Here is an 11,104-nt window from a genome sequence, read left to right on the forward strand (position 1 = left end):
ATATTGAATTCTTGACTTCAATTCTCGGCTTTAGCATGATTTTTTAGGCTATAAAACTACAAGTATGGAAACGGCTAGCATCAAGATTTGTTCCAACATCTTTTTCTCCCAAAAATTATCAGGTATGCGATGTGTGAGTTATCAAGCTATTCACACAAAAATTAACCGAGGGTATTCATCAACGTGTCTCCCTCCACCCGATTGCCAAATTTACCAAGACTGGGGTACATAAGTTATGAGTGATGTGTGAGTTACCGTGATATTCACATAAAAATTATCGGGGGTATATTTCATCACCTCCCTTCGTCAAAGTTACCAGGACCGGGCTGCATAAGGTATCAGGTCACGATGTGTGAGTTACCATGCTATTCACACCAAAGTTGTGGGGGGATATTTCATGAACCCCCACCCCCACGCCAAAGTTATCAAGACTGAGTATATAAGATATCAGGTATGTGATATACGAATTACCCTAATATTCACACAAAAGTGATCGGGGTGTATCCCCCTGGTAACCAAAATTACCCCGGTGTCATCAACTCTAGATGAGTTGGTAAAAAATAGCCTACTTAAGTGTGGAAAATATTGGACATTGCGTTAACTTTTGTGCAAATGTAGAAGAGGAGACAAGTTAAATAGCCTATTTGGTTTCATTTTATCAAGAAAAAGGAACATAGGTGAGCTGGATGGCTAGTTGAGTTAAGCCAATTCCAGCGCGCGACCCCATACGGTCCGGCCCTGTCCGTTTGGGGCAAAACGGACAAACCCCACGGCCCAACGCGTGTTGCCCTGGATGCATCCTGTCTGTTTTGTGTTCGGGCCGACCCATTTCCCGACGCAAACATGCGCCCGGTTTAGGTCCTGACGGACAGCGAGTGGACGCGCTTGAGCCCTCCTCTCGTCGGCGTCGGGGACGCGTGGTAGGCGGCCACCTACCTCCCACCGCCCATATTTACTGCGCACGCCCGGAAGGCCCCGCCTGTCATCCACTCAGGCGGGCGGTCGCCGTCCTTCTTATGGGGAAGTCGTGGACCGGCATGCGCCCACTTCACTCCTGATGCCTCCTCAGGACCGACACCAAACCCTAGCTTTCTCCCCCCCCCTCCCTCGAGCTCTCCGGCCGCCGGCAGCAATGAAGTGGTGGAGCACCAACGGCAAGGGAAAGGGGGCGCACGACCACGAGGTTGGGTGCTCGTCCGGCCGCCGCCGCGCCGTTCTTCTACTCCATCACGGCCTGCTCCGACAGTCTTCTTCATTGCCCCTCCGGACGATTTGGGGTGCGGTTGTGCGTTGGACGTACCGACCTGGCCAAGGACCAAATCAAACATGGACAACCCCATTGTTGCCCCAAACGGACAGAATCCATCATCCCAAACGGACGTCCGAATGGAATCGCACGCTGGAGATGGCCTTACCTCATGATTCATTTTATCAAAAAAAAAGAAACATAGGTGAGCTGGTTGGCTAGTTGAGTTACCTCATGATTTATTCTGTCAAAAGAAAAGGAATATAGGTGAGCTGGTTGGCTAGTTGAGTTACCTCACGAGGGGTACAAGGATCAAATCCTATTATGCGCACCAATTTTTATGTGAAAAAAAAAAAACAGACGAGGCACAGTACAGATAGAGCTATCACCAGGTCATGCGAATCTGTCGTTAAATACCGAACATATGAAAAATAGGAATCTCGTTTGTCCTAATTATGATCTCGCCACCTTAAGGTGTTCGTTTAGTTTGCAAGAAATGGATTTTCGCATAAAGTGTGCAAGCCAGACGATGGTTTCATCAGACTAGACCGTGAGTACAAGCGAGAGGTGGAGTTATCTTAAGTAGTTATCCACAGAAATGCACAAATGAGGTGGAGTCTCCAAATCATCATGCCTCTAGAACAATAGCACAGCAGGTAAAGCAAATCGATATTTAACGCATGATAAAACATACAAAAACACATACTACATGATAAACAGATTAATTACAACCCAAACCAAGAAGGATGCGTATAAAACAATTACAAAACAGCATATGGCACAAAGCTATCGAGTAGATACACCCAGGCGGAGACCCAACCAATCATACAGGCCTTCCAAAGAATAAAAATAAAGCACGGTCGCAGCAGCTGCCTTATTCTTCACCTGCCGAAGACATGGCAAGTGTTCGCCTGGAGATCTCCATGTGGAGTTGCTTCACGAGGTTGATCCAGGCACCAACGCTTTGCCCATCAATCGTCACCCAGTCTACTATTGTCGCTGCCGGTTGCTCGTACCATTCGTCGACCTGGAGGTTACCAAGGCATCATCAGTAAGACCAAATAAAGTTGATCGACGAGAGCACACATGCAGACACTGGCACTATTTGACAGGGTTGAGATGGACAAGTTCCTACTAAGTATTGGCACTTCTCATCTAAAATAAAATGAGTCTGCGTTGCTGTGCCCCCCTTGGAAGTAACAACCTAGCTGCCTCAGAAGGCTGTGCATGCAAGTCGGCATTACTTACCAGGCCCCTAACACGTCTGCAATCTTCAAAACACCTTTGCGCCTCTTGAACTGCATTTCTCAGTTCGGGCAACCACCGTTCTGCCACGACCTTTTCTTGTTCACCAGCTAATTTTAGGCAATAGTTGGCCACTCTACATAAAGGAAGGGCAACCCGGTAAGCATTCTTGAAAAATGTAGAAAGATATAATGCACTAGTTACGAAATAACATTAAAGATATGAATAGTAACTTTGGCATACATAGACAATAAAATATTTAAGTTTATGCTAAGTATTGACAGAATTATGCTAAGTAAGCCCATCAATTCAAGGTTAGAGTACGTCTTCCTTTGTAATAAATCCTATAGAACGTCACTGAATTCACAGCCACTGAATTCCTATAAACCTGCGTACTCGCCGCTTTCTAAACAGTGAAAATATGTCATTTGCACTCCAAAGTAGAAGACAACAACAACAACAACCAAGCCTTTCAGTCCCAAACAAGTTGGGGTAGGCTAGAGTTGAAACCCATAAGATCTCGAAACCAAGTCATGGCTCTGAAACGTGGATAGCTAACTTCCACGCACCCCTGTCCATGGCTAAGTCTTTGTCGATATTCCACACCTTCAGGTCTCTCTTAACGGAATCCTCCCATGTCAAGTTTGGTCTACCACGACCCCTCTTAACATTCTCAGCACGCTTTATCCGTCCGCTATGCACCGGCGCTTCCGATGGCCTCCGTTGAATATGTCCAAACCATCTGAGACGATGTTGGACCAGCTTCTCTTCAATCGGTGCTACCCCAAGTCTCTCTCGTATATCGTCATTCCGTACCCGATCCTTCCTTGTGTGGCCACATATCCATCTCAACATGCGCATCTCTGCTACACCTAACTGTTGGATATGTCGTCTCTTGGTTGGCCAACACTCCGCGGCATACAACATCGCAGGTCGGATAGCTGTCCTATAAAACCTGCCTTTTAGCTTTTGTGGCACTCTCTTGTCACAGAGTACGCCAGAAGCTTGGCGCCACTTCATCCACCCAGCCTTGATTCGGTGGCCCACGTCTTCATCGATATCGCCATCCTTCTGCAACATGGACCCCAAATATCGAAACGTGTCTCTTCTCCAAAGTAGAAGACAACATATGATGAAATTCAGCATGACATGGCATGGCATGCACCTATAATCCTATATCGAGTCGCAGCATACTGTTATTTGTAGTATGGGAAGTAGGATTACCAGGAACAAGCAACAAAGGAATGAGGATACAGACAATATTCACTCAGATGCCTACAAACTGTAGCAGAACAACGACAGCAATGATACAAAGTATACTTTCTCTTGTAGTATGATGCCTGTATTCAGAAAATATCTACCACCACAGGAAATCATACCTTTCGTATTCTTGTTGAGCACGATGTGCACGGTTTAACAAAACACGATCGTTCTCAGCAAGATTTCTTCGTGTGTGCACCAAATTAATAGATTTTGATAGATCCTCTAGTATACTAGCTTCAGAACCACAAGGTTTTAGGCAAAACTCCAATGCACTCAAAACTGATGCTAAGCCAGAATCTGTGCCTTCTGTACCTGGTGAAACTGTTAAACAAGAAACAAGAGACACCTGAGTACTCTCTATAGCATAAAGAAGAATGACGAAGTAGTTCATAAATCAAGTGGATAAAAGGGCACATGGGAAAGGGGAGCACTCTTGTTGCAAACAGTTGAATCCAAGCATACATAGACAAGAAAATATTTAAGTTTTTAACAGAGTTAGCGCTAAAAGTGTCGTAACTGTATTGGTCCTATTGGCTAACTGCAACAGAAGGTGACCAATTTTAGGATGAAAGAACTATTTTTATCCCTACTTGACCCAGCTTCAAATCAGGGCAAGCATGGAGAATCCCATGGCTTCACCACCAGGGAGGGAAGGACACATTCTGCCTTAACATGATTTATAACATACAAGATCACTACAAGAAAAATAGAGAGAGAACTCCCAACCCAGCCATACCAGAATTATACTGAAGAGCAGTAGAAATGCGGCATATAGATGGTATGGCAGAAGGATCTCTAGCACCAGCTCTTGCAGTTAACATAGCAGCCTGTTTTTCTGCAGATGCAAGTGCTTCTGACCCTGTAGCACCATTAGAACCTACAGCCTCCAAAAGGGCCTACAAAGGGAAAACATCAGCAAATGCAATGGAAAGATCAATCAGGCAAATCAAAGGATGCTTGATTTTCAGATGAATAAACTAGCATAAACTCAACATGTTACCAACCTGAGGAGTTGCCGGTAACCTGCATAGGCTATTCTCCAGACTTTGACCAAACGCAGCTAATTCTCGCTCAATAAGATCTCTCGAATTAGTTGACATGTCCACCACAGCATTGCATGCAGGGATGATTGTCTTTGCTGCATATCCTCTAGCAGATAATGGTTGTTGCTCCCAAAATGCTGACGCTTCCTATGTATGAAGATTCAGTATCGTCTTTCAAGAAATAATCATATTTATTGCATTTCAACAAGGAAATGCAAATAGAGATATGACCTAGCCCCATGAGTCCCCACTCACAACCACACATAAAATAATCCTCCAAGCTCCTATTAACTCCATAAAGCTGCCAGCAGTTATATCCCACAAATCAGATAGAAAAGTAAATCTTAGTTGAAGTGAGTAATATATTTTTAGCTCATTGCACAGCTGATGTTGATAACAGTGAACGCTTAGAATTGTCTTTCATTTATATATTCACATCATATCAAACTAATTCTAGTGTTAAAAGAAAAGAAAAAAGAATTCCAGACTAACCATGTTGGCCCGTAGAAGAGCACTGTAAATGCACTCCAGTTCTGATCGACGAGCGTCAAACTCTTCGATTTTCTTCCACTTCTTTTTCAGAGAATCCTCCGCTTCTTTCCACTCGGCGCATAACTTATACAGACGTTGTACCTCAGATGTTAATGTATTCAAACTTGCCTTTAATCCAGCAACTTCTCTTTCTTTGGCCCAAACATCCAGCTAAAATGAGGTGGCCAACACTATCAGGAGAAGATTATGGCTTCTACAACATTTTATTTTCTATAATGATATAGTAGCAAAAGGACAGTGCACAATTGGTTAGCTTACGAGCAGCAAGTGCATGCAGCTTCCAAATCAAAAGTTTTAAAGCAATCTTTCAGAAGGAATCCCAACTGGCAGTATCTTCAACAGTGTGAGTATGTCCAAGTAAAGTATAAGCGCCTACATGAAGCATAACCTCAAGCTATAAACACTTCCTACTGTTACAGGTTGTTTCATGACAGTATCATGTTTAGCTGAACTTAATATGAAACTGGGATGTTACCTTTCCTACTTATAAAGGTTGGAGTTGGTGGTGAGTTCACATGTGGGACCAACAACCTTCACCAATAAACAAATGCACCCCTACCCACATTGAGAACAGCAACCTTCCATGAACATAAATAAAGAAATGTGTTTGTGCTCACATGTGGGACCAAACACAAATAAACAATACACTACTATTCATGTGAGACTAACACTTGGGCACAAATTAACAAATGCAGAAATGCGACTCCAACTCAATATAATGCTCTTGTTTTTGTTTTTGTTTTTTTCCAGCCAAGTTATTTCAGTTTTATATCACAGAACAAGAGAGTGAACAGATTGTAATTCGAAAACGATGATAGACCTTATCCTCCTACCTGGTCCACGACCTTGTGCAGTACCATTGTCTATTCTCATATGTTTCAACATTCGAAATGTTGTGTTTGTAAAGGACCATGGTCACTTAAGATTCTCCAATGCCTGACACGTGATCTTTTGTGGTATTTTTTATCTTTCTAATAGTGAACCGCGAGCAAATTCCGCATGGCGCCACCGTATATTGACAATTTCCTAAGGCAGTGACCTAACTCCTCGTATTTTATAGTTCCGTAGCAACGCACGGGCATTGCACTAGTAAGCATAAAAGTTCAGAGTACTTCGCAAAGAGAATCCGATATGACCTCTGTCATCCATAATAACATTTTGAACATGTACCTCCAGGTGCCTGCTGTTGGTGACATTCTGTGACGTGTTCCCGGTAGGCAGCTTCTTACTTCCTGTCGCATCAACAGTTCCATGAAGGCGCTGCAAGAGCTTCTGACTAAGAGATTTAGCTTCTGCGGCTTTATTCAAAGCATCTTCTGTAGCTAAGAACTGCTGAACATGTTCTTTCTGCAAGGCCAAGTGCAATACATTAGTTAACTTCGGTGTCATGTCCCTTGTTTGGAGAAAGAAGAGCTAGACATAATGATAGAACTTTTTTAATAACAGAACATGAGGCCACTCTAAAATAACAAAGTCCTGAATGATAACTTGACATTTGTTTCTGAGAACAAACAGAAGAGGTAATGGAATACAGAAAATGCAAAAATGACAATTTGTGTTCATGAAAAGGGGTGTAGAACTAGAAGAAAAGTGCATATATCCAAAAGAATGGTATCAGCTTATTCTCTTCCTGTAAATGTAGTGGATATAACCCTTCCAACTGACTCCTAAGGGAGTACCTGTCGTTCTAGTAGCTGGTCATGTGTTCCTCGGGTCGACAGCTCTGATCCAATCTTTCCATTGCCATACACCTGATATGGTAAGGGTGAGCTTGCATCAGTTGAAGCAGCATCAATGACCTGCTCATTTTCATATTTATACCTAGGAACAAGAATTTGTATTTCTGGTTAACATCTAACCCAAAGAAATATAAGCTTAGCAAGATACTTTGTTTAGCAAAGCAGTTCAGTACAAAGATCAACTAATAAAAAACTAATAGAAGATTAGGAAGATTTTCTCACTAAATGTGCAATCTAGTATTCCCTTCAACAATGAATCTACTTGTTTGTTTGGCAAGGTAAATAAAATCCCAATTAGAATATAATTCACTCTTAAAGATGCAAAGCTACAACCACGGAATTAAATTCATGAGAATGTAACCAGATCACAAGAATAATCAGAAGTCATTAAAGAATACTGTCCACCAAGTCATCATTGTGTGGCAGGAACATTTAACTCTTACATGTCTGTTATTGGAATGGGAAAAGAACAAATGGAGGGGGGAAAACAGGATAGTACCTCAAGAGTTCTGCATCAGCACGTATGTCAATCTTATCTGTTTCTTTATGTACAAGCATTTTCATGCGTGATGTATAACTATTGACCGATTGCAGTAACAAGGAAGGATTCTTTAGGGAATCTAATGCCACAGCTTTCACATCTGCTGGTATTTCACCATCCAAATCAGTGCCCAGCTTTGCCACATCTATCTGGCAACTCGAATTAATACCATTCCCTTCAAAAGCTGGAAATGAACTCCGAATCATTTCCACCATATCTGCAGCAAGAGTTTCACATGCCTTCCGAATACTCCTTTCACGTGAGGTCTCTACAAAGACGAGATCTTCTGATAACCTGTTATTTTTGACAGTTGAGTACAGGTCCTCTCGCTCGCTCTGCAATTGCATCTCCTCAACAGCATCTACAGATCCAGCCACACCTATACTTGATCTTCGCACATCTCTTGCTTGGTTAACAAAGTGATGCAGACGTCGCTGGTATTCAGCAAATATTTTGCAAGCTTCGTCACATTGCTGATCATATGCCTCGAGCATAACTTGTTTGTGCCTAAAGTCAAAAACATGGAATTGTTATTTTACTATCTGTCAGTCAGGCTAAAGTTGCGGAAGATCATTCGGAAACATCAAAGCAGTGGAGCAAAAAGCAGTTCCACATGAAAAATTGCTCTGATCTCTTCTGAACAAATAATAGAACAGTGTGGCAAAATGAATTTTAGAAATTCTTCACATTTGCAGGTTTATACCAGATCTAACCTAGAAAACGTTTATATCATACATAAATGACATTGATGCAGTTGCTTGTATAAAAGTGTGGCTGCAAGGAGCCTGCGTCCTACCTGGTAGTGCACAATCAACGTTTAGGCCACATACATTTATAAACACCGAAAGATGAGTATAGTTGAATAAATATATTTTCTGCACATAAACAAAATGCAAATACCATTTATGATATGCAATACATCACTATTATGCTAATCAAGAAAAACCGAAATGTCAACTATCTCACAGTCACACTAATATTACAATATGGTCAAAGGACCAATCAAGATACCCACATCTCATGAATTAAATCACTGTATTGCAATTGAAATTAGAAATTCGGCTTGTACCGGGAATAGGGGAAGAAACAAAAAGGTAGCTACAAGCCTACAATACAACCATACGTAAGTATAAACAGCAGTGTAGCAATAAGGGTATGTTTTATGCTCCTATACTTGAACATGCAGAATTTTTCCGCAAGCTTATTATGTTATTATTTAAATAGAGCAGGAAGGCCTTCTGATCTCACAATCAACCAATCAGGTATCAATTTATAACTGTGATGCAAATCATAGCCTGGTCCTTCCACAATTTGTGCATTTTCAATCACCAGATCTGCTAAGGGTGGGTTTGGTTCTGAGGCTAGCAATCTCCTACCAATGCTGGGCAAGGGTGACTATTTGGTAACATCAGGAGAGGCCTGCTTTGCTTGGCTAGATTCCTACTAACCGAAATAAAAATATTTGCCGTCGAAGATTGGCTGAATTGGCTCTCTCACATGGCCAAGGTAACAGAGTGCTGTTGCACCAGCCTCCAATCACCATGCACATCGTGGTTTGCCAGTCACTAACCAAAACAAAGTGGCCTTGCTTTTCTTGGCTATGCCCAGATGAGCCAGTTTTATCTAGCCTAGCTAAGCAAGAGAAGGAACGGGAGACTTGGCGCAGCGGTAAAGCTGTCGCCTTGGGACCATGAGGTGAGGGTTTGAGTCCTCGAAACAGTCTCTTGCAGAAATGTAGGGAAAGGCTGCGTACTATATAGACCCAAAGCGGTCGGACCCGGACCCTGCGCAAGCGGGAGCTACGTGCACCGGGCTGCCCTTTAGCTAAGCAAGAGAACCTAGGGATACAAACACATTCTATACTGCAACACAATATACCTATTAGCATTGAAACTCTCAAACAGATTGGTCGCTAGAGTCTTTGTAGCACATGAAGAAGCTTTAGAAGTTGATAGAAAATAGAGCTAATGGCATTTTATTGATGGAACAGTATTTAGAGTGGCCATAAACTCTACCCATGCTTAGTGGTTCTACTATATGTTAGTCTTCTGTGTGGCATCCCTTCAAATAAATCAATCCTTGATCCCATTAAACTCAACTCAAGATTCAAGAGTGACACTTCCAAGTAAAGTAGTGACAGTAGTAAATTTACAGGTCCTATATTTTCAGGCAAGTTTACCAATAAAATTAGCAAGGTGCAAAAGCAAAAATCACAATATAGCGTGAATATAATCCCCGTGCCTACTACGTGTAGATCTTCTGGGCGGCATCAACCTGAACATCCCCTCTAATATATCAAACCTTGTTCCCATCAAAATCCGATAAGGTTGACAGTTTCAAGCAATTCTATCGGGAGTATTTTCATGTATTTCTACTAGCGTCAGTGAAGTATTGACAGTCAGTTGGTACTAAGTCGGACGATTTTCAGGCATTCCTATCAGTAAATACAGCAAGCAGCAAAGGTGAAAACTAAAATGTAGCATGAATTGAATCCCCATATTTCCAATAGAATCATCAAATCAAACCGCAGATAGTTGGTGACCCCTAATTCCACCGTTGTTTGGGTACCTGGCATTGGAGCGCTCGCCCAACACACGCTTGCGTTCGGCCTCCTCGCGAGCGACCTCCGCGATGCGGGCGCGCAGCTCCTTGCGCTGCCTCCGCACGACCCCGCGCAGCCGCTCGGCCTCCTCGGCGGCGAGGTCGCGCTCCCTGGCCTCGGCCTCCCTGGCAGCCGCGTCGCCCCCGCCCGCCCCGACGCCCCCCTCCCGCGCCCGCCTGGCCGCGACGCCGTGGACGAGGATGTTCCGGCGCGCCGTGGCGACCGTGCGCTCGGAGCGGACCCGGCGGAGGAGGAAAGACCAGACGGGGAGCATGTTGCCGCGGCAGATCTTGCGCAGCTGCTCCGGCGCGGGGGGCGCGGAGGGGTAGCCCATCTCGTCCTGCAGCCACTCGATGATGGCGTCGGGCGATACGCCGCCGGGGCCGGTGCTGCCGGAGACGGAGGAGGCGGGCATCGCCGGCCGGCCGGAGGGGAAACCCTAGGCACCCGATCTGACGACGAGGGGCTGGGGTAGTGGAGGGAGGGAGGGAGTGGGAGTGGTTTTTTTGAAACTTTCTCCTGGGCTCTCGTTTGGATCTTTGTGGAGGGACGGACGGCGTTACGGAGCCTGGTCACGGCGCCGGCGCAGGACGGCTGTGTTTGGTCGTCGCGGGCAGCAAATGGACGAGCTCCCCGTGACGGACGTCCGAACTTCGAAGAGGCCAAGAGGGGAGAGAGAGGCGAAGCCCGAGGGTGGTCCAGTGTTTCGAAATGTTATTCGGACGAACCGTGTTCATAAGCGCGACCGAAGTACCAAACCAAAACGAAATACAGCAGCGAGAATGTTTGTTCGAGTACCACCGTTTCCGTGTAGGTGCGCAATCACATCACATAGCCGATAAATGAGATGTGCAGCTTCTAATATTTCCATAT

At 44.2% G+C, this 11,104-nt stretch overlaps 1 protein-coding gene across 1 annotated transcript; it reads right to left on the bottom strand.

The window, feature by feature from the left end:
* Positions 1-1,903: 1,903 nt before the first annotated feature.
* LOC123395878 (AUGMIN subunit 5) lies at positions 1,904-10,882 on the bottom strand. Its single transcript, XM_045090909.1, has 10 exons — positions 10,198-10,882; positions 7,588-8,136; positions 7,029-7,170; positions 6,520-6,696; positions 5,290-5,499; positions 4,759-4,944; positions 4,491-4,650; positions 3,871-4,075; positions 2,495-2,627; positions 1,904-2,273 (listed from the first exon to the last, which is right to left on the bottom strand). The coding sequence occupies exons 1-10, from the start codon at positions 10,644-10,646 to the stop codon at positions 2,121-2,123; spliced, it is 2,364 nt and encodes a 787-aa protein (XP_044946844.1). The 5' UTR covers positions 10,647-10,882; the 3' UTR covers positions 1,904-2,120.
* Positions 10,883-11,104: the final 222 nt, after the last annotated feature.

This window comes from Hordeum vulgare, chromosome 5H, assembly GCF_904849725.1.
Source record: "Hordeum vulgare subsp. vulgare chromosome 5H, MorexV3_pseudomolecules_assembly, whole genome shotgun sequence".
In the NCBI taxonomy this organism is placed as follows: domain Eukaryota; kingdom Viridiplantae; phylum Streptophyta; class Magnoliopsida; order Poales; family Poaceae; genus Hordeum; species Hordeum vulgare.